This window comes from Moschus berezovskii, chromosome 23 (genome assembly GCF_049115385.1).
Source record: "Moschus berezovskii isolate FMDL1 chromosome 23, NW_MosBer_1.0, whole genome shotgun sequence".
In the NCBI taxonomy this organism is placed as follows: Eukaryota; Metazoa; Chordata; class Mammalia; order Artiodactyla; family Moschidae; genus Moschus; species Moschus berezovskii.
In genome coordinates, this window is record NC_142482.1 from 54,371,449 (window position 1) to 54,395,947 (window position 24,499).

The 24,499-nt window shown below is 44.3% G+C and overlaps 1 protein-coding gene across 8 annotated transcripts in view; it reads right to left on the bottom strand.

The window, feature by feature from the left end:
- The window catches only part of PHACTR1 (phosphatase and actin regulator 1), a 515,711-nt gene that overhangs the window by 60,507 nt on the left and 430,705 nt on the right, over window positions 1-24,499 (bottom strand). For 6 of the 8 annotated variants that reach the window (XR_016036000.1, XM_088831027.1, XM_055405934.2 and 3 more), the window contains 2 exons: window positions 14,533-14,700; window positions 12,206-12,412 (listed from right to left, as the gene is read on the bottom strand). Coding sequence is in view for 7 of the 8 variants with exons in the window: in XM_088831027.1 (XP_088687153.1) it covers window positions 12,206-12,412; window positions 14,533-14,700 (375 nt within the window). In the remaining variant the exon portion in view is untranslated. The remainder of the gene's footprint in view (window positions 1-12,205; window positions 12,413-14,532; window positions 14,701-24,499) is intronic. The other 2 variants (XM_088831029.1, XM_055405932.2) reach the window with 1 other exon arrangement.

Genomic DNA, 24,499 nt, shown 5'->3' on the forward strand with positions numbered 1-24,499 from the left:
ATTCCAATGCACACAGCCCGCATTAGTACTGAGACCCCATGGAGAGGATGCAGAACCAGGAGTTAGAAAACCTGGATGCTCTGCTATTAACTGTGTGTGAGTGTTAGTTGCTCAGTCGTGTCCGACTCTTTTCGACCCTATAGACTGTAGCCTGCCAGGTTCCACTGTCCATGGAATTCTCCAGGCAAGAATACTGGAGTGGGTTGCCATGGCCTCCTCCAGGGGATCTTCCCGACCCAGGGATCAAACCCTGGTCTCCTGCACTGCAGGTGGATTCTTTACCATCTGAGCCACCAAGGAAGTGCTCTGTTATTAATTAGCTAAGAAATATATCTACGCTTCTTGGGACCCAGGCACTTTTACATCTAAAAATCCAGGGATTAAAAATGCCTCCTCTACCTTGACAGCACCTCCCTGAACACGACACTTTGCATCTCTCTGATGTACATTTATGGGTGATGGGAGGACACACATGACCTCCTGCATTGGTAACGATAAATGGGGTACAGGCAAAGCTCTCTGCTTGCTGACTTAGAAATGGATGGGTCTTCTGCAGCCAGACTGATCGAGACGCAGTATATTCATAAATCTGTCTCCGCTGATGGAGTAGAAAGGGCAAAAACCAGTTCCAGAGAACAAGAAAAATAAACCCCAGCTATGTCACAGAGCTATAAAACCCAAGAGGGCTCTATTTCCAAACCTGACACAGCTCCGGCTTATGACTTCAGACAAGAAAATGAAAACCCCTGATGACTTCTGTAGTGGAGCCTGGCGTCAGAGCACTGCAGTCTGCACAGAACGAGTCTGGGCTAAATGGATACACCCTGCGCTTCTCTCCTCTCCTGTTCAGTTAGCGCCAGCTGTGGCACCTACAGAGGCATTTGTAACTGCTGCTGTATCAGAGTGTCATCAATGACAGCAGCACTCAGCATCCTAATGAACAAAAGTGACGTAAGAATTTCTCGGTCATTTGCCAGCTGGTTCCAGTGAGGCAGAATCTCCGGTTTCCTTTCGTGAATATAGGCATCCATTCAAAAACATGAAGAGTTTATAAGAAGCATACTTAAGTTTATAAGAAGAGTTCAGAGTCTAGTATCACAAACCGGAAGGCAGAGCACTAAAGAATCGATGCTTTTGAACTGTGGTGCTGGAGAAGACTCTTGAGAGTCCCTTCAATGGCAAGGAGATCCAACCAGTCAATCCTAAAGGAGATCAGTCCTGATTATTCATTGGAAGGATTGCTGCTGAAGCTCCAATACTTTGGCCACCTGATGTGAAGAACTGACTCACTGGAAAAGACCCTGATGCTGGGAAAGATTGAGGGGAGGAGAAGGGGGCGACAGAGGATGAGATGGTTGGATGACATAGTTAACGACTCAATGAACACGAGTTTGAGCAAACACCAGGAGACAGTGAGGGACAGGGAGGCCTGACGTGCTGCGGTCCATGGGGCTGCAAACGGTCAGACACGACTAAGCAACTGAACAACATCACAAACTACTGAATCAGATTCCCTGGGCTGCAAGAATGGCCCTTTGGGCTACCTTAGGGATTTTAATGGAGAAGGAAATGGGAACCCACTCCAGTGTTCTTGCCTGGAGAATCCCAGGGATGGCGGAGCCTGGTCAGCTGCTGTCTATGGGGTCGCACAGAGTCGGACACGACTGAAGCGACTTAGCAGCAGTAGCAGCAGGGATTGTAAGGTAGTCTGGCCCTTTTTTGGTCAAATGCCTGGAAAGGCAAAAATGTGTTGACTGACCCTCGTGGTGAGAGGGACAGAAGAGTAACAAGTGATTAGGTTTCAGTGCCATCAGCCTGCCTAGGTCTCTGAACCAGCCTGGCATACCTCAGTGGACACCTGACATGGTGAGGACTAAGTCCAGAACCTGCCAAAATCCTAAAAGAAGGGCCGTTGTCACATAGGCACCCCCAGCCCCTGACGCTGTTTCAGAGCCACTTTGCAAAGATACAATTTTGTTTTTAGGCGGATCCTTCCTGTCATCTCCCCAGGAGGCCTTGCTGAGATGCTGGTGACACTGGGGAGTGGAGGGGCTGTTCACCAGCCAACTGGGTCACTTGGGCACATCAACTCTCCTGCAACTATACTCGATCTTGTAAAAGTCAAATTACACATTATTCATTGTCAGGAAAGTGCTTTCAGAGAGTCAGAACTGCAGATGTCTCTATAATCATGAGAACACACATTTGTTCCTAAGATCAGTATTTTGTTGGAAATGATAAGTTATGGATGAAAACACATCCTCTGGTTTATTTCTGCACCAGTGCTGACTTGTGCTCTTGCTCCCTGGGAGACCAGGCAATGAGAGGGCCAGGAAATTGATATCTGGGTGGTTGAACCTGAGTTTTCCACATGACAGGTGTAAAGGAAGGCAAGAGGGTCCGGAGGTGGGCAGCAGAAAGGAGCCTGCAGTGGATGTGCCCACCAGGAAGGACTGCTGTTTGTGACCATCCAGGCAAAGGCTAGGAGGGAGCCAAATCAAAATCACAAAGTCCTGGAAGTAAACACACACATGCTGGTCTGGTCTCAGAACTCTGGAACCAGGGGCTTTCTCTGTGAGGTTCAAAGGCATTAAATTTAGATCATAGACAACAAAAAACTACATACGGTATCCCCCTATCAAGAGGTAGTACAGCAGAAACTAACCCCATTCCCTGATAGCTCAGATGGTAAAGAATCCGCTTGCAATGCAGGAGACACAGGTTCGCTTCTTGGGGCAGGAAGATCCCCTGGAGAAAGGAATAGCAACCCACTCCAGCATTCTTGCGTGGGAAATCCCATGTACAGAGGAGCCTGGTGGACTAGAGTCCATGGGATCTCCAGGAGTCGGACACGACTGAGCAATTGACTATACACACTAACACAACACTGTGAATCAATTATACTCCCATTAAAAAATATGTATTTGTGGATGGAAGATAAGATATCTAGGGTTTGATTCAAAATAATCCCATGGGAGAAGACTGTCAGAGGGTTAAAGATGAAACAAGACTGGTCTAACTGAGGGGTACAAAGAGGTTAACCATAATAATCTCTTTACCTATGTATATGTTTGGAAGTTTCCATTACAGAAAAATTTTTAATAAAGGAAAAAAATATACACTGCTTGAAACATGAAAAAAAAGAGGTAGTACATTCATGGTTGAACTGAGAAGTTCAAGCTAGATCCATGTTTTTTTTTTTTTTTTTTTTCGGTAGATCCATGTTTTAAGAAGGAAAGATGGGGATGGCCACAGTTCATCTCTAACTCTCCATCCATCTGATGCATGATATTTATTCACCGTTGGAGGACATGCTCAGATTTCTTGCATTTATAGTGATGGTGGTGGCTGGTCTAACCATCTGCAGAGCATCCCCACTTCCCCATGTGATTCCCAGTGTACTTGCTGACACCTAAGGCTGGACCACAAGTTTGCCCAATGGATGACTCTCATGCTTAACGGCTGCTCTTACAAGGGGTGGCTTTTCTACCGAGGTTATCACGTTTCCTTTAAATACTACAGAACACATGAGAATTAGATTTCATTTTCAGCAGCACTCAGAGATGGAGAACCATGTGCACAGATTCTCCGAAAGAAGAAAATAACCTGCTATGAACTCCTGGGCAAGCGATCATCGATTTCCTCCTTCAACACCTCTGCAGTGGGGCTCTGTGCCTCTCCCAGCCTCCTGTCCTGCTGCTGAGGGGCAATGGCCAAGGACCCTCAGGAAACACAGCAGATCAAAGCCCCACTCCGAAGGGAAACTTGCCCCTGGGACATTTAAGCAATGTCCAAGAGGAAGAGCCAAGGGCAGCAACTCGGTGCCCTCTTCATTTTCAGGGAGACACTGGATAGCCTCAGTTACATTGATCCACCCAATTGTAAATCCACCCAACAGCAGCAGCATCCATTTTATCCAAGCAACGTCAAGGAGAGAGGCTTGGATGAAATCAAGCAATTGCAGCTAAAGGTCCTCAAAAGATGTCCACTTCCTCCTCCAAAAAGTTACATCCCTCACCACAGCTTTCCAAGGTTCTCCAGTTTCCTTTCAAGACACTGCTGACCTGATCTTTCTTGATTTCCCTAGCAGAATCGCACTTTCCTGCCAAGCTGAGCCATTTGCCATGTCGTGAACATGCTATGCCTCGCATGCTTGAGCCTCTCTGAACCCTGCTTCCTACTCCTGGCAACCTCCCCTCCGATCCCTACTTGTCTTGTTCATCTCTAAGGCCTGTCTTAAATACATCTTTTTCTACCATGCTTTTCCTGATTCTTTCAAAAGAATCTGATCTCTTACTATTTGAATTTCTTTCCGTTCCGTTCCGCCGCTCAGTCGTGTCCGACTCTATGTGACCCCGTGGACTGTAGCCTACAAGGCTTCTCCATCCATGGGATTCTCCAGGCAAGAATATTGGAGTGGGTTACCGTTTCCTTCTCCAGGGGATCTTCCCGACCCAGGGATCGAACCCAGGTCTCCCACATTGGAGGCAGACGCTTTAACCTCTGAGCCACCAGGGAAGTCCATTTGAATTTCTTTAGAACCATGTTTATACCTCTTCAGATTAAACATTTTCTGTAGCTTACAACCATCTACAACTCTGAGAGCTGATAAGAGAACACTTTTTGTAAACTGTGTCAGGGTTGGAAGAGTACTTTGCTCATAGTGCAAAAAACACACAAAATAGAAGCACCATTCAGACTTAACAAAGGATGGAAATCCATGCGAGCCACAGCGTGGATGAACCTTGAGGGTAACATGCTAGATGAAAAAAGCCAGCCACAGAAAGGCAAATCAGCTTCCCTGGTGGCTCAGACAGTAATGAATTTGCCTGCAAGGCAGAAGACCTGGGTTCGATCCCTGGGTGAGGAAGATCCCCTGGAGAAGGAGATGGCAACCCACTCCAGTATTCTTGCCTGGAGAATCCCATGGACAGAAGAGCCTAGCAGCTACAGTCCATGGGGTTGCAAAGAATCGGACACAACTGAGCAACTAACAGTAGTGAAATTCATAGAAATGAGAGTAAAAAGGTGGTTACCAGGGTTAAGGAGAGATAAAGGGGAGACTGTTTAATAGGCAGAATTTCAATTTTGCAAGATGAAGAAGTCCTGGAAATCCATTGTGCAATGTGATTATACATAACATTCCTGACTGTACATTTTAAAATGGTTAAGGTGGTAAATTTTATATGTTTTCACCACAGAAAGAAAAGTGCCAAGTGAATTAAATCTGCACCCTAACAGCATTACCAAAAAATGAAAGGTACTCTGCTGCAATCTTTGCCTTGATCACAGAGGTCAGAGCAGAAAGCATCCTTTTAAACATGTTTCATCAATAGACAGTCCTTTAATTCACTAAGGAAAGAATTTCTATATTTTTAGAAAAGACAATCAGGACCAGAATACTAGGGAGAAATGGGTATAAAGATTAAACTCAGGAAGATTTCCGATTTCTTCAAAGTATCAGTTATCCAGAGACTGTGAACCCTAAACTTCTTTGGGAGGCTTCTGAGTTACTATCCATTTTTTCTGTTTAAAAGCACAGGTGAGGTCCAGGGTCCCGATGCTCTAATCATCCGTTTTCTTGCACTTTCTGAGTAAAAAGCCAGGAAAGGAAGGCAGGGACAGAGATGAAAGGAGCTGGGTGATTTGGGAGAGTTGGAGAGGAAGCTGAAAGAGGAGAACAGGAGGGTGGGATGGGATATTCTGGGGGGAAATGGGGCCAGAGGATCAGACGGCAACAGAGACACACCGTGAACTGGCAGCTCGGAATGTGATTGTAGAACAAGCCACTGTGGACACGCTCCTCAAAGCTGGAGGGACAGGCTCTAAACAGGAATACTGGTTTACCTTGACAAGCTCTGGACAGAGGATTCTCGTTAAGACACCTGCTGGGGCTGAAAAAATACCACAGGGCGTGGATGCTGTCTGGCAGGGAAACCTGCAGTTGCAAATATTTCGTAACATTGAAACTAGGAATCAACCAGTTCTGGTAATACAGTTAGTTCAGTTCAGTTCAGTTGCTCAGTTGTGTCCGACTCTTTGCGACCCTATGAATCGCAGTGCACCAGGCGTCCCTGTCCATCACCAACTCCCGGAGTTTACCCAAAGCCATGTGCATCGAGTCGGTGATGCCATCCAGACATCTCATCCTCCGTTGTCCCCTTCTCCTGCCCCCAATCCCTCCCAGCATCAAGGTCTTTTCCAATGAGTCAACTCTTCGCATGAGGTGGCCAAAATATTGCAGTTTCAGCCTCAGCATCACTCCTTCCAATGAACACCCAGGACTGGCCTCCTTTAGGATGGACTGGTTGAATCTCCCTGCAGTCCAAGGGAGTCTCAAGAGTCTTCTCCAATACCACAGTTCAAAAGCATCAATTCTTTGGCGCTCAGCTTTCTTCCCAGTCCAACTCTCACATCCATACATGACCACGGGAAAAACCATAGCCTTGACTAGACAGACCTTGGTTGGCAAAGTAAAGTCTCTGCTTTTGAATATGCTATCTAGGTTGGTCATAACTTTCCTTCCAAGGGGTAAGCGTCTTTTAATTTCATGGCTGCAGTCACCATTTGCAGTGATTTTGGAGCCCAGAAAAAGAAAGTCTGACACTGTTTCCACTGTTTCCCCAACTATTTCCCATGAAGTGATGGGACCAGATGCCATGATCTTTGTTTTCTGAATGTTGAGCTTTAAGCCAACCTTTTCACTCTCCTCTTTCACTTTCATCAAGAGGCTTTTTAGTTCCTCTTCACTTTCTGCCATAAGGGTGGTGTCGTCTACATATCTGAGGTTATTGATATTTCTCCCGGCAATCTTGATTCCAGCTTGTGCTTCTTCCAGCCCAGCGTTCCTCATGATGTACTCTGCATAGAAGTTAAATAAGCAGGGTGACAATATACAACCTTGACATACTCCTTTTCCTATTTGGAACCAGTCTGTTGTTTCATGTCCAGTTCTGACTGTTGCTTCCTGACCTGCATATAGGTTTCTCAAGAGGCAGGTCAGGTGGTCTGGTATTCCCATCTCTTTCAGAATGTTCCACAGTTTATTGTGATCCACAAAGTCAAAGGCTTTGGCATAGTCAATAAAGCAGAAATAGATGTTTTTCTGGAACTCTTGCTTTTTCGATGATCCATCGGATGTTGGCAATTTGATCTCTGGTTCCTCTGCCTTTTCGAAAACCAGCTTGAACATCTGGAAGTTCAGTTTCCCTGTATTTCAGGCTCTAAAGACAGTGCTATGAAGTCACATTAGCAGAAAGACTTGTTTTTGAGGATCAGCAAGAGTTCCCTTTCTTTGCTGAATTGTATGTTTCCAACGGCAAGTGCTTCCCATGCGATCTGCCCCATTCTTGATCCTCAGACTGTCTCTTTCTAACATGTGCTTTGAAACCCAACTCGACTACTTTTCCTCTTTATAGTCAACTGCCTTTAAAAAGTTATTTATTTTCAAAGGGCTGAATTTTTTTCATCTTTGAGTTACACAAAAAAAGCAGCTTTTCTATTTTCTTAAATAGATTAAAATGCAAGGAGCCAAAAAAGCCAACCAAAACAAACAAAACCCGAAGAAGACTAATGATTTCATTGTCACAAATTTTAAGAATAGGTATCTCAGTGGAGATAGCATAAACTATTGGTGACAAGCGAGGACTCTGGAATAAACGAAACAGTCTATCTAGTGATGTCACCATGACTAAGTTATTTAACTTCTCTGAATTTCCTTTTCCTCCTCTATGAAAGAGAAAGAATAAAGATGATAGTATCATAAATTTTTCCAAAAATGGCACCTGCCATTATTACCTAAGTGTGGTTGTCAGACTGTGAAGTTCAGCTATCACATAAACTGATTATCCTTCATTGCAATCGCTCCTATGGGGTACCTAACTGCAGGTACCTTATGCAGAAGGCATAGATTATTCATGCAATATTTAACATTTGATTTCTGGAGCCAGGATCGCTGGAGAGGTGACTGACAAAGACTCAGAAAAGTAGGAGACAATATTTTTTACTTCTACCACCCTTTTCTTCTGGGGTCAGCCATCCTTCTAAGAAGGATACATTTTGAAAATTATTCATCTCAGATCATATTGGCTATGCAACGAGCTCTGCTGGGCAGTGTCCTTCCAGAATGGAAAGGAAGTTAATGCCCAGCAACTCCTGATCCTATGTTACATCTGCTGCGTGCATACTGATGTTGGAGATAAGCTGGATGAGGATAACAAGAGAAGAAGAAAGATAGTTTGGGGGAGCGAGCGGGCTTCTATCTCCTGGCTGAAGAACAGAGAAAATGCATGAGACAATCTCCAAGTTAATTATGGCTTTCTGGATTAAATGGAAGCAAATGCCAAAGCAGAGGTATTTCTGCATATCTTTCCCTGCATGTACTTAGCTGTAGTCCAAGTCCAGGTTCATGCTTCCTCCAGCATCCACCGGACCATTAACCACTGCCACTTTCTATTATTCACGCGTGGTGTCTTTCAAACTGTTGTCTGTTTCCTTTTAAAAATGTCAACAGAACAAGAGACACTGAGAACACGCGAAAACTCCTAAGTCTCGATTTAGAGTTCTGCTAGAATTCTCAATTTATTAATTCCTTCCGACACAGCCCAGGTGTCTCCAGAGTAATTAGTAACAGAACAGGGTTAATGTGGCTGCCTCGTGGTGATGAGATTCACTGTGACGGACGGTTCACTTACAAACATGAAGCAAGTTCAGTCGAGTTTAATCCCGAAGGGGATGCACCACTCTGGCACCCTGTACACATCTGTGCCTATCTCGTCATCATCGTATTTAAATGGCTACCAGGTACAACACGGTGAGAGATCACCAGCTTTCACGTATTTTTTTAATCCATGTGGCCCAAGCTCTATGGAAGTGAGATGTACAGATGATGGGTAAAATTCACTCTCTTGGGGAAAGAACAAGGGGAGCCAGAGAGACAAGGCTAACACAGCAAGAGAGGCCTGTAAATGCCAGGCTTGTGGCTGACGCTCTTCATCAGGTAAATGAATTATAGGGCAGTGTTTGTTCTAAAAAAAATACTGTCAATTCTTTTATTTATTTATTTTTTAAAGACTTCTGCTGTGGGCCATGTTTAAAGTCTTTACGGAACGTATTGCAATATGACTTCTGTTTTCCATGTTTTGGTGGGATCTCAGTACCCTGGCCAGGGATTGGACTCACACCCTGTGCACTGGAAGGCAAAGTCTCAACCACTGGACCGCCAGGGAAGTCCCTGTTCATTCTTATTTTAAAACGCCTTATCTACTCATCCATTATCTCTCTCCCCACTGCCATCAGCTGATAATTTTAGCTTCTGTTTCAACAACCGGAGCGGCCTCTGAAAGTGTCTCCCTGCCTCGTATTGTTCAATTTAATTCAACTAGGGCTTCTGGAGAAGGAGGCATACACGTGGCTTCACTGGCTTCTCAGTTCGGCAGTCAACCTTCTCTTCTTCTGGTTCATTTTACACAACGACCCAGGAATGTATTTTAAAGTCTAGTTTTCACCCTATCACTCACTCTCCAGCTCAAAAACCTCCAAAGGCTCCCCACTGCCTTGGGAATAAAATCTAAATTCTCACATGGTAGGTAGGCCTAGTAAACCCTCTCTCTCAGCACAACCCAAGATGGCCCCTCTATCCCAGCCCCGCCTCCTTGTCACTGGCCCGAAGCAGGGCCACCTCTGAGCCTTTCTTCATTCTCTTTAAGTCCTTCAGGCCTCAAGGGTGGGCTCAAGTTTCAGGCTCTCCAGGAGCCTTTTTATCAGGCTGTGCTGAACTGCAAGGATTACACCTGACAGTAGTTATTCTGGCTTTCTACTTCTGGAAGTTTAATGAGGATATATTCATATTGGTATATATATTATATACACATATACTGAACTGTCATATTTTGATACCTAGCTTTGATACCTAGCACAGTATTCTGCCTACAGTTAGGTGTGCTGAATAAATACGTACTATATATCGGAGTTTATTTCTTTCAATATTTAAGCTTTCTCAAGGGAAATTTGGTATCTCAGTCTTAAAATGTACATAGACCTTAAAAGTACATAATTTAGTTCCAGAATCAGAATGAGCAATTCTCATACTAGGAATAAATGAAGAAAAACTCAGGAATGCTTATAAAAATATATGCACATTGTTGAGACACTGAGTTTTTTTATAATAAGGAAGATAGAAACCCCTTAAGGGGTCCCTCATTTAATTGGCATCCCCTACAATGTAGCTAACAAAATCACATTGTGGAATATTTTAGTAACATGAGGACCAGTTCATAAGACATCAGTGAGGGCAAAGAAAAAGTAAACTAGTATTTCACTTTTTTGTTAGATAAATGATAGACAGTGGTTACAGGGAGGCTTAGGGAGGTTCTTTTCCTTTGTGGTTTTCTCTGCATGTAAATTTGGGAACACTGAGACATTACTTTGCCAACCAAGGTCGGTCGAGTCAAGGCTATGGTTTTTCCCGTGGTCATGTATGGATGTGAGAGTTGGACTGTGAAGAAAGCTGATCACTGAAGAATTGATGCTTCTGAACTGTGGTGCTGGAGAAGACTCTTGAGAGTCCCTTGTTCTGCAAGAAGATCCAACCAGTCCATTCTAAAGGAGATCAATCCTGGGTGTTCATTGGAAAGACTGATGCTAAAGCTGAAACTGCAATACTTTGGCCACCTCATGCGACGAGTTGACTCACTGGAAAAGACTCTGATGCTGGGAAAGGTTGGGGGCGGGAGGAGAAGGGGACGACAGAGAATGAGATGGCTGGATGGCATCACCGACTCTGTGGACATGAGTTTGAGTGAACTCCGGGAGCTGGTGATGGACAGGGTGGCCTGGCCTGCTGTGATTCATGGGGTTGTGGAGAGTCGGACATGACTGAGCGACTGAACTGAACTGAAAGTGTTACTACTGTGTTGAACGGTTTCTTTAATTGGAAACTTGCTCTTTTGAACCACGAACACTGACTCGGACGGATATGTACTTTGATAGAGGAGCCTGACACGAACTTCTATTTGAACTGTAATCTAATAAGCCTCTGCATCATATGAGAGACATCCTGTGACCCTGGAAACAACAGCGATTGATTTAGGAATCAGGAAACACAGGGTGTGATGTTGGCTTTAGTGCAGAATTCCCACCAGCCCTGGAAAAGTCGCTTCTTTTCCTGAACCCCAGTTTTTTAATGATAAAATAAATGGATATTCTTGCACCCTCATTCCATCTTACAAAAATGTATATAGACCAATTAGAAACTATTTATAAAAATAGCAAATATATTATAAACAGGAAGTCAATCAGCATCGCATGGGATTGTCATCAAGGCTGGAGAAACATCCCTCTGAAATCTTGAACCTCTGATCATACCACAACTTTAAATCACAAAGTGGTACCCGATTTATGTGCTAATGTGCAGTGAAGTGCGATTCCACTAAGCGCCCAATTCAATAACTGCAGGTGCATTTGTTACCTAACATTGAACAATGAATTTTAAAGTCATTTCAGGTCATTACAAAATATTGAACACAGTCCCCTGTGCTATACAGTAAATCCTTGATGTTTATCAAGCTTATCTATTTTCTGTACTTTGTATCTGTTAATCCCACTGATAATATGGAAAAATATATATAACTGAATCATTTTGCCATACACCCGATTTATAATAGTATCATGAATCAACCACACTTCAATTATAAAGCAGTCATTTTAGGACAACCTTCCTCTTAAAAGTATTTGCCACAAATTACTATCTTTGCTTCCCCGCCCCCCGCAAAGAGAACAGCACAGGTATACATTTTAAAAGAAGAAATACACTGGGCTTCAGATCAAGTATTCAGAGACAAAAATTGGACGCTTTAGCAAACTCATGATGAAGAGAACAGGTGCTGCTATCTCTACAAAGATTTGGACAGTGAATCTAACCCATCTAAACGGGCAAACACTCTTGACTTAGCCCCATCAATGCCAACGTACATACTTACAGGCACATGCGACTGGAGGCTCTGAGCACGTGGCTGGCAGGTGTACATCGCATGCCTCGGAACACACACACACAAACCCAGGTCACAACGGCATGTACTTAGACACACACAGAAACACCGAAGTGTCCCACAGGGCGACCTCGCCAAAGATTCTCATGTAAAAAGCAAAAAAGGATCCCGTGAAGGGAAGGCAGGGTGGCGGGCCCCCAGAAGGCGTGCGGACTCACCTGGTAAGTGGTTGCCAATCCTGGCAGTGGGTTTGGGAGGCAGGGCGGGGGGCTGCTTGAGGAGAGAGAGCTGCTTCACGGGGGTGTCCTCGTGGTCTCCAGGGGAAGCAGCAGGTTTTTTGGGGGGCAGGAACAGGACTGGTTTGGCTGAAGGATCTTGGGACAGGAGGGCTCCAGGTTCACTGGCAGAGGGACTCTCTTCGGACACTGAGGGGACAACCACATGACACGCAAGGACATTACACACACGCAGTGCAGGCGGGGCTGCTGTCAGCCGCAGGGACACAGCACAGGTCAGCAACACGGCAGAGCACCCGCGGCTCCAGGTGTCACATACACGGGGGCGTTCAAGAGAGGACACCGGGGAGCCAATAAAGCCAAGGCTGAGGTGGGGGATACAGTGGGGAGGCAGAGACAGGAGACAGAGAGAACGGAAAGGAGCAGGAGGAAGAAAAGGGAAGAGGACGCGTCCTCAAAGCATCCGCAACTTCACCCCTTCAGCCCGGGCGTTTGTAATACACATCCACGGGCGCTCCAACACGCGACTCACGGGACCATGGCGACCAACAGCTGGGCAGGTGCAGAGGATCAAGGACTAGAAGCCCCTCTGAACCAGACCACCGCCAATGCTGGCATCTCCTCTGGGTGTGTCTGCCCTTTGCTCCCGGGTCTGAGGACAGCCTAGGGGCTGACACTGGGAAGGCAACCCCCACATCCTGGGGTGGCTGCTCCTCCACGTTCAGGGCTGTCCAAGCTGCACATCAGTGTTCAGGGGGTGCTCTGAAGTTTCAGGGGCACTATACACCTGGACAAGGTGAAGGATGCTCCAAATTAACATCCTTATTGTTTTCTCTGCTCCTCTCTCCTACCCTCGCCAGAAGCATGGTTTTCTCATTTGGATTCTGCCCATTCCTTATTGCTCCAGGCCTGCCTCTTCCTCTCCCCCTGGGGGTGCGGGAGCAGGACCCAGATCAGCTCTAGTTAAGAGCTGTCCTGGGTGGTAGCAGAGGCCCTCCCATCACACTGGCAACATGGCCGAAGACTGAAGGTGACTACGGCTTCCCAAGGGCGACAGATCTCAGGGCAACACATCAAATCCGTCTGATCCCAATGTCACAAGGAAGGCTGGAGAGAAATCTCAATTTACTGCTTTAGTTGGAACAACCTCTCCAGTTGGGAGTGGGGGAGGTTGGGAGGGAAACGCAACTCAGATGCATGCTCCCCACTACCATCACTGCTCCAGTAAGAAAGCCTGTGCAAGAGTCCTCCCCTGCCTCCTCCTTCCTCCCTAATCCGGGCAGCAGTGTTCCCGGCAGCAACAAAGCCTTGCACATCATCTGCAGGAGAACCAGGTTCTCCCCCGGCTCAAGGGGCGCTGGTGTTACCAGTGCTGGACTCATTGATGGAGCAGCGACTCACAGGGTCCCAAAGTGAGGCAGGGCACCGACTCTGTGAACCGCCATCACTCCTGCCTCCCGCCTAAGCTCCGTGTTGCAGACTCTGCACGCGGTGTAGACAGAGGAAGGATGTGACCTCCCTCCCCAGACTTCAGATATTCCCAGAGGTCCCTCCCCGGAGGTTCGTCTCCCGATAGCAAGGACCTCTCCTTACTGGCTGTTGGGAGCGCGCCACCATCTGGCTAGAGGACCACTCTGCAGTCCTTCTGAGGGACTGAATATTGGCCACTCGGAGGGCTCTGGAGGGCTCTGGACCAAAGAGGAAGTGATGGTCAGATGGCATCACAAATCATCTGTCAGCAGGATACAGCTTAACCAGTTAAGTTGTAGACAATTAATACATCAATTTTATATGGTAAATTGGTACAGTTTGCTAAAGTGATATAACAGTTAACTGTTATATTGGGATGAGGATTCAAAGGCATACCAGGGCTTTGTGACCAGGTGACTCAGACATCCTACAGAAGCATGGGGCTCAGCGTTAGCAGAAACGAATGTTAGAAAACAAAACGATGACATTTTAAATCGTCTATATTACAAAAGAAGGCCTATCTTCTTTAAAGAGATTAAGGTTTTACAAGTGTTTTTAAAGACTGTAGAAAAATAAATGGATATTTCTTCCATATTCTTATACTCAGCATGTACTGGGTTGGCCGAAAAGCTTGTTCAAGTTTTCTGTAACGTTTTACGGAAAAACTCAAGGGAACTTTCATGACCAACCCTATACTAAACTGGTCATTTCCATCCTCGTTTCCAGGAGATCCTTATGTTCAGGGGGGTTTCAGAACAGAGGCCCAAGTCCATCCAGGCTGAAGGCCCACGCCACACCGCATGCTGGGGACCAGTTCTACGTCTATCAGGGGGCATTACCTGTCCCATCCATGATGTCGGCAGGCTGGAGCACCTCGTATGAGCAGGGATCCCTGGGCATCGGGACTGGCTCCATTTCGGACAGGGCAGGCAGAGACAGCTGGCTGGAGCTCAGGGACTGCCCGTTCTCCAGGGAGTCGTCTTCGTTTGATATGGAGAGCTCCCCGTCTGTCAGAGTAAGGAGGAGACCGCAGAGTCAGGCACACCCGCCTTGCAGGAAAGAGTGACACTTACAGCCCGCTACCTGAGTCTAGACGCTTTTGAACAGTCTTCATCAAGACCAGAACATAGAGTCTACACTCGTTATTTTGCTTTTAAGGCATCTAACCACCAGGGAAACAATTTCCAATGATCTTCAGTAATATGCCTGTTTTCTCTCCATCTTTCTAATCATAGACAGGTGAATGGATAAAAAAGATGTGCTGTGTGTGTGTGTGTGTATATGGAATATGGTGAAAGTGACAAGTCGCTCAGTCATGTCTGACTCTTTGCAACCCCATGAACTGCAGCCTGCCAGACTCCTCTGTCCATGGAATTTTTCAGGCCGGAATACTGGAGTGGGTATCTGTTCCCTTCTCTAGGGGAATCTTCCCAACCCAGGGATCGAACCCAGATCTCCCACATTACAGATAGATCCTTTACTGTCTGAACCACCAGGGAAGCCCATGTGGAGTACTACTCAACCATAAAAAAGAATGCAGAAATGCCATACACAGCAACGTAAACCTAGAAATGAACCTAGAAAAAACCCTAGAAATCATCATACGAGCGCAGTAAGCCAGACTGGGAAAGACAAATATCATATGATATTGCTTATGTGGAATTAAAAAGAAAAAGATATGAATGAACTTTCTTTTACAAAACAGAGACTCACAGACATACAACGCAAACTTATCGTTACCAAAAGGGAAAGGGAGGAATACACTAGGAGGTTAGTATTAACATTTGGCTTCCCTGGTGGCTCAGAGGTTAAAGCGTCTGCCTCCAATGCGGGAGACCCGGGTTTGATCCCTGGGTCGGGAAGATCCCTGGCGAAGGCAACGGTAACCCACTCCAGTATTCTTGCCTAGAGAATCCCATGGATGGAGAAGACTGGTAGGCTACAGTCCACGGTGTCGCAAAGAGTCGGACACGACTGAGCAACGGAACGTAACGAACAAACGTATATATAAAATATATAAATAACAAACAAGAACCTACAGTACAGCACAGGCAACTATATTCTTGTAGTAAACTGAAAGGGAAAAGAATCTGAAAAAGAATATATACACACACACACACACATATGTGTATACACACATATATATGTATAACTGAATCACTGTGCTGTACACCTGAAACCTACATAATATTGTTAATCAACTATACTTTAATTTTTTTTAATTTAAAAACACTTACAAAGTTTTTAACATTTTAAAAGTGTTAAAAAATCATAATACACCATGTTTTATATTTGCTCTTTAAACAAAAATGAAAATCAAATTTTCTTCATAATTTTTGAAAACCTGGAAACACTGAGCAGGACTCAGAGATGGAAAATGAGGTCAGGAATTCCTACTTCTGGGAGCAAAAGGCTTCAAGCACTCAACAAGCGTGGGGACCTGGAACGTCAAAGCCCTAGGAAAAGACTCACCCTGTCTTCTTGGCGCCTCTGCCCACATCCAATCTCTCCAAGTAGACACATGTTTAGGGGTCTCTGAGCTCCAGCTGCAGGGCTGCAGCGGCCCAGAGTTGCTGGGAGGTGCCAGGATTCTCCTGGTGCCCATCAGTGATTCTGCTGGGCAGGGTGCACACTTTGATCTTGTCAAAGCTCAGCAAGACAAGGAGCAGCCAGTTAACACCACGGTGGAGGATCAAAGGCTCCTACACATCGGCCGTTTGTCAAATCAAAACTCCCTGGGTGTGATTTCCTCCTAGCCCAGGGGAGTCCTAGATAGCTAGACATTAAAGTCAAATTAATTTTTAAAGAGGACTGAAAGCTGTTCCAGCGAGATGAATAAATATCCAGATGAAAGGCTCTAAGTTATGTTTGGGCAGAAACACAGAAACCAGCAAAGCAATTACCTGCCTTACAACTAGAAGATAGATGATTTACTTGAAGAAATACAACAGTGAAATGACTCCATGGTTAATCATGGATAAATAAGCCTTTCCTTTTGCTGTGTTCCTCCCAAGGCTTTAATTTTATATACAATGATGATATGGCAGCAAAAGATTCCTCTACCCACCCCCTTTCCTCCTCATTTAGAACTGGCTCAATTAAACGTATGCTCAACAGAGCAGTTTATAAACTGACAGGCTTTAGGTAGCATATGGTTCAAGGACATATGATATTTGACCTGATATTTTATACACATAGAAAAAAAATATATAATGGACACCAAAAAGTCATTTGAAGCAGATAATTTAAAGCCCTAATTTTTGTAGATTGTGGGTTTATTTTTTCCTTATTTTCATTTGGCCTTAAAAATTTTTTTTAATTTGGGTTTTGTTTGTTGTTGGTCATGCTGCTTAGCATGTGGGATGTTAGTTCCCCAACCAGGGATGGAACCCATGCCCTCTGCAGTGGAAGTGCGGAGTCTTAGCCCCTAGACGGCCAGGAAAGTCCCTCACATGGTCTTTTTATATGATGGAAGCAGTAGTCACTTCGTGATTAACAATATGGCTATGACTTCTCATTCCTAAGAGAAGAGCAGACTGCCAGGCCAAGGCTATGGGAGACACTCAGCTGAACTGAGAGGACCCAGGATGGGAAGCGCCGCGGTTGTGAGCGTTAACGCAGTAGTATCGCATAACGACAGTCCTGGGCCCTTCACTTCAGCTTGTTCAAACTGACAACACAGGAAGCACCTCTGCTTCAGGTTCCCAGTTGGTGGAATAATGATGGACTTGCCGTCAGATTTACTGCGTCTCTGGGAAACCATTCTGATTTTGGATGTTCCCACTATAGTAAAAGTACTGACTTAAAACAGCCAAAGGAGGAGGGGTTTCAGGGTTGCTGCCATGTTTTGCTTCTTTGGGGCAAAGATGTGACGGAATGATCGTTACATATTTCAGCTACTTAGACTACTTATGTCTAAGAACTGTAGATGCAACATTAGGGGGAAGAAAAGATACAACAGCAGTAGCCTGGAGGTTTTGGTGGTTACAGAGAAGCAGTATTACTCACTCCTCTTGGGACATATTAACTCTCACAAAATTTAGCTCCCTATGGATTAAAAAGTACCTTTGCTAAATCACAAAGGCCCAAATCATTTGGGAGAGGAATCAATCTTGTGAATTCCATCACTGCAACTTCTAAATACACATCTCATTAAAAAATGAAATCAGAAAAAAGAAGAAATATGACATGAATCATATTTCTACCCTAACAGAAAAGTTCTTTCTCCATACGTAGTTGCATGTATCAAATTTTGTCTTTTTTTTTATTTTAGAGCAATATAATTTGCATAGTTATCATCTTAATGATTATATTTATCTCTCAGTGGTTGGTCACAAAGGGATTTCCAATGTTTTATGCTATTATGAAAACAAATCTCTGTCGATCACCTTCTGGTATAAAATCTTCTCTGCTATTAGAATTCTCCCCCTTTAGAAGAGAGTCCAATAAAGACATTTATGTGTATTAACATTTTAATGTCTACTGACACAGACCTGGATACCGTTAAATCGTTTTTCTATAGAGTTTGTCAATTTACACAGCAGCAGTTTACAGACCACACAGATTTCTGGGCTTTTGGTTATTTCTTCAAGATCAATATTGACAACCATGTTTTCTCTATCTACATACCTACTTACCTACATATATATGCATATATCTGGTAGAAATAAAACCGTGCAATAAGTACACATTCATTATTGATATCATTTATGACTAAGCTAGATAATAACAAAAATGAAATCTGACTTGGAGTCATATAACATGGGGATTAAAAAGATGCCGCTGTTAAAGTAACTGTTACTTTAAAAATTCTTATGATGTTTTCAAATGTACACAAATGTAGAAGCATGAATGTAACAAACTCCATGTACTCATCATCAAGCCATGAGGAATTAGCTGGGAATTCCTAATGCTTAGTTTGATTCACCTAAAGACTAATTCATTGATGTATAGTTGATTCACAATGTTGTATTAATTTCTACTGTAGAGTGATTGTTATTATATATAATATACACACACATATGCATATATATATACACACACACATTCACAGGTATATATACACACACATTCATTTTTCATATTCTTTTCCATTATGCTTTAGCATAGAATACTGAATATAGTTCCCTGTGCTATTATACAGTAGGACCGTGTTGTCTATACATCTTATATATAACAGCTTGTATCTCTGAAGACTGTTTAGGCTCTCCGCATCTTTTTACTATTTACCAGTTCCGTTATCAGCACATTACTAGCATTTTTAAAATAAGCATCATTAGAAAAAACTGCTTTCCCTCCCAGGAAGAATTTAACTCTCCTGAATAAAATAAGTCTTACAGAATATTTCTGCTTTCATCTATCAAGATCATCACAGTCTCTAAGGAATTTTACTCTTCTTGATGCGATGGTAAATGGAACTGCTTTCTGAATGTCTCTTTCTGATCTTTCATTGCACGGTCTCTTGTTACTATAAACGAGCAAAAGCTCATTGAGTACTGGAAATCATTTTGATGTTTCACATGATTGTCTAAAATTATCTGCAACAATGGTTTTCAAAATGATACAATTACCTTCAGGCATTAAGACATTTCCTACTAGAATTAATAAAGTGTGCAAAGGAGGAAGGGAGAAGTCAGGAGGAGACCAGACAGGTTAAGGCAGTGGTTCTCAAACTTTCATGGGCATCACAATTTCCTGGTGGGCAGTTAAAACACAGATGACAGGGCCTCACTCCCAGAGTCTCTGACCCAGGAGGTCTGGCATGGAACTGAGAATACGCATGTCTAATAAATTCTTGGGCGATGCCAAAGCTGCTTTTGCTGGTCAGGGTTCCACACTTTGAGAACTACTGGACTGGAGGTAAGGAACTGGACAAGCGCGAGAACCCAGAAGAGCAACAGTGCCTTTTCCTGATGAGGTTCGGGGCAGGACATGTCGTTCATGGGGCTAACACGGCACAGAGGCGGTTGGTTTAAATCCCAAAGAGAAAGCAGGAGGCTGCGGGGTCTAACCGTGGATTATGAACTTGTCGTGAAGGGCGATGGGACTGGAGACAGCACCGAGGTGGGGAGGAAAAATAAAAGATGAGCCAGGCGCAGACACGTCTCTCACGGGAGCGTCCAGCCACAGGAGCGCAGAGAAAAGTAGGCAGAAGCGAGTGCAGTCAGAGTCACGGCAAAGGACGAGATGCAGAAAGCAAGGGATCGAGATGGAGACCCGGCCGTGGGCACTGTGCCAGCCACTGTCCTCTCTTCCTCGAGAGGCGCAAGAACTGACGGTGCTGGCAAGTCGGGCTCACACCGAGTTCAGGAGCGGGAAGGGAGAGGGGAGAGTGAGTGAACTCATGCGACTGACAAACGCCTAGGAGACCTGATCAAACAATGTGGGAGCACACCCACCAAGCCTCACAAACAGATCTGCCGTGAGCGCCTTAGGATACCCAGAGAGACGACTGTTAGGGCGGCTGCCTCCACAGGCCTGGAGCTGAACCGTATTCTGCCCTGCCCCTCCTGCCACGGGCCAGAGGACACAGACATGCCCTGGGGAAAGAGTGAGGCAAGAGGGGTGCAGAAACGCAGATAGGGAGGAATCTGGTCTACGTGAGCTGGGCTGAGAGAAGAGGAAAAGAAGCGTCAGAAGTTAAGCCCTGGGAAACAGAAGAAGAAAAATAAGGGGTGAAGGACAGGAGATGTGTGTTCGCAACAGATGGAGATTCACCTCTTGTCTTGCATGAAATTTTTCTTAATGTTTTAAGAGTACAATCTACCGGTTGGTCAAAAAGTTCATTCGGGTTTGCCCCTGAGATGGTACGAGAAGCTGGGACGAACTCTGTGGCTAACCCAATATATAAGAGCTGTGTTCCAGAGAGTTGGCTTCAAAGATGTATTTAAAAATACATTTTTTGTTCTAATTCAGTTTATTTAGGAATGACATCTACCTACAACCGGATGTCACCTATGCGACAATATTCCAAAAAATTTTGTTATTGTTGTTTGTTTTGCTTTAAGATATCCTCTGGTTTTAGGGTGATTGACACATATATACTCACAGACATATCTATTTATTTAGGGTGCATAAGAAGGAAGCCAGAGATGTGTTGCTGCTGCTGCTGCTGCTAAGTCACTTCAGTCGTGTCCAACTCTGTGTGACCCCACAGATGGAAGCCCACCAGGCTCCCCCTTCCCTGGGATTCTCCAGGCAAGAACACTGGAGTGGGTTGCCATTTCCTTCTCCAATGCATAAAAGTGAAAAGTGAAAGTGAAGTCGCTCAGTCGTGTCCGACCCTTAGCGACCCCACGGACTGCAGCCTACCAGGCTCCTCCATCCATGGGATTTTCCAGGCAAGAGTACTGGAGTGGCTTGCCATTGCCTTATCTGAGAGATGTGTTAACTTACTCATAAACTTTTAGGCTTTTAATTCGCAAAATAAAACACTGTACAACCAGTAGAAGGGAGAAAAACCAACATGATGGGGAAATATGAACCAAACACAGCTATTAAAAGAATGGCTATTCCAAGTACGCAGAGTATTTGTGCAAATAAATAAAAATCCAGTTCCAGGTGGCACTTGTGAAATGCACAGGCTGGCTGGAAATGAAAGAAATGCGAGTGAAATGACCCTGTGCGTGATGCTGACCCCTAACGATGTGCTTGAAACAACGTCAAGTGCAAACGCAGGAATGGAGATCAAGAGGCACAGGGTGACTACAATGCCCTCAAGAGGAAATGTGCGGGCATGCTGGCAAAGACCTAAAGTGAACTTGGCATGATATGAGTAGAGCTTAATGGTCATTAATTTTTTTTTTCCAGTGGAGATGCTTACATGGACAAAAAGTATAACAAACACTGGCATGCTGCATTGTTCAGTTAAATGAAAACCTATTAATTTTTGTTGGAGGGGAATACCCCTTCCGTACTCCTCAGGTTTCCTGAACAGCTACTTTCTCTGAGCCCAACTTTTTACCCCTTCTCCACAGTTACCGCATTGCTAGGATGCAAATTCCAAATAGAAGACTTGCAGTAGAGGAGAACAATGAATGTCATGAAATCATGGTTAGTTACATCGATGCTTCCACTAGAAGGAAAAATGATTATGTAAGTGAAGCATCGTGAGAATGTTAGACTCAAAACATTAGGAAGTGTTAGCTACGCTGCATCCCTGTTGGTAATGCAACGTGTAGAATTCACACATGCAAACCTATGAAAATTCAAACGCATTTTAATTTACTGGCAATCGCCAACAGCTATAATAAGAGTAAAAAGTGCAGCCACCTATGTTAAAGCAAATAATTATCTTTGTGAAGACATGGAAGAAGAGCTCTACCGCAAGTATTTGCTAATTGTTTTTTCCCTTTGAGACAGAGCTGCTGTTGTAGCTTTCAATACATGTCCTTTGACCAAAAAGGGCATCTCTGCTGAGTGGCTGATGGGGACCCCATAGAGCCGAAGGTGTTTTTCCAACAAGTGTCACTGGTGATGGGGAGCTATGAAACAAGGACTTCATCTGATGTCTTTTTTTTTTTCTTTCTTTCTTGACATTGATACTCTTTTTCCATTAGAGTAAAAAAAAGTTTATCCACTAAGGGGGCACAACCACTGTTTAGTAGCCCACATAGGTGTCATTTCCACAACAGTATAGACAGCTTTGAAAAGCTTCTGTTAATCCCAGTAATCTTCTAAATCACTGTCCTCAAAGCCACTGGCTGCTCTCATTGTCAGCCAAATGATGTGCCCATCAACTGCAGCTCTAAGGATTTCACTGAAAGATGAAAAGCTCTCAATCTAAGTTGGAAATGGCTCCATGGTCATTGGGAGTTTGCTTGAATTCAAGGAGTTGGTCATTAAACGGTGCTACAGATATCATCGGGCAGGATTTTAAACATATATTGAAAGCAGTACATTTCTATTAACACTGCAGGTTTACTGACAATACTTAATGTTTTTGAATCTCGGGCATTGAAAAAGACAAACCGAGAGTCTTATTCACGAAAACTAAACCTACAGTGTGTGTGTGTCTCTCTCATGTCTGGTACATTTTCTTTTCCAGTGAAGAAAAGTCATTGTCAGTGTGTGATCGTGTGTCTGAAAGTATCTATATGCCATCAGAATTGTGAGCAGACATCGCAGGACTTTGTAGGATCACTAAACCTATATTTTCGGAATCCACATGTCAGAGATTCTTCTAGTTTATCTTTCATGTCTATTTGAAGCCAGAAGTTTTTGGGTTATTCACACTAGTTCATATGAAAGAATGAATGTGCAAGAGGCATGAGGTTTCTTTGCGTCTGACACAGGCATCTCGGTAACTCACAGAATCCTTTTGACCCTAATAGCTTGAAAACCTACGCAAGATGGATTTCAATCTCAGAATGTAACTTGATTCCGTGATACTGAGATTGGATGACTTTAAACACAGAATGGAATGGTACATGTTTTCCTGCTTGGAGAATCACCTTACTTTTAAAAAAAATAGCTGCTATTGTTCTGGATTTAATATCCTATTTTTATGCTAATATTTCCTGTCTTGTACAGAGGACTTTGCCGAAAACCCTGAAGTGTGTGAGTTGCAGTGACTTTCTATTACAAAAGGGGCAGTGCCTAAAACAAGTGCGTAGCTTGTTTTAGTTGCACTTCCTTGTAGCTGATGGATTTATCAGCATTTTCTGCCTTTAACTGGACCGCACAGTCAGCAAACCACAGCTCACATGGCTTCTCGGTGGCTTCCTCATTGCAAACACCTCCTCGTATCAAACCGTGGTGTCTGTCTCCCAAAGGTGTTTCTTTCATCTGCCTGGGTACAGTTACGCCTCCTCAGCAGTCTTTATCCCGAGCCCATCGGTTCTTACATCATCTTCCTGATGAGGTATGATGGTTCTGACCACTATTTCCAGATAATGACTCTTGACTCCAAAGTTTGCAGCAGAAAGAGGATTTACCATCTTGCTATTCCTGGACATTCTGATATCAAAAATGCAATTGGGGCAGAGACTGAATACAAAATGAATGGGATGACACAGTTTCTCTCCTATGCTATTTACACAAGAGTGGAACTCTCACAGAATCATATATCGCTGTGCAGTGGGCCCTCCACAGTTAATAGAGAATCCAAGATTTTTTTTAAAAATCTTTAATAGTTAGAGTAGGAGAAGGAAAGTCATAGGGACTTGTCATTGCAAAATTTAAGCAGTTCTGTTTCTCTAGTTGAGCTGCTCTCCAACATATGGTTATGGTTTAAGTTAGTTAAAACTAAATAAAACCTAAAACACAGTTCCCCAGTCAGCCTAACCACATCTGAGGTGCTCGATAACCACACGTGGCTGATGGCTGCGATGCTGGCTGGCAAAGATGATGGAACATTCCTGTTACTGCTGAAAATTCTGTTGGACAGCCCCGCTCAAAATAGACTTAAAACTCACAATAATAAGCCTAATGAATATGCAAAAATGAACCCATTTCTGGAACTGGGAGATTCAGATGGCATTGCTAACCTGGTCCATATTACAACAAATGGTCAGGTCAGTGGATAATATTTGCTTTAAAGAAGCTGCAGTGATAAGGAGGAGGGGGCACAGGGAAGAAAGATGTCTCTGGGGCACGTGTGGGTGGTGGGACGCAGACAGCGGCAAGACACAGCTGCAGAAGTGGGCGTGGCCTGTGGAGGAGTCCTGAAGCCTCCTGATAGAATCTCAGCTCTTCTGGGTGGAAGCAGAGAGTCCAGACTTAGGTAAAGGGGATCCGGGAAAGGGAGACAGGCAACAAAGAACACCAGAGGAGAAGTCCAGGTCACATGTCTAGTGGAGACCCTTG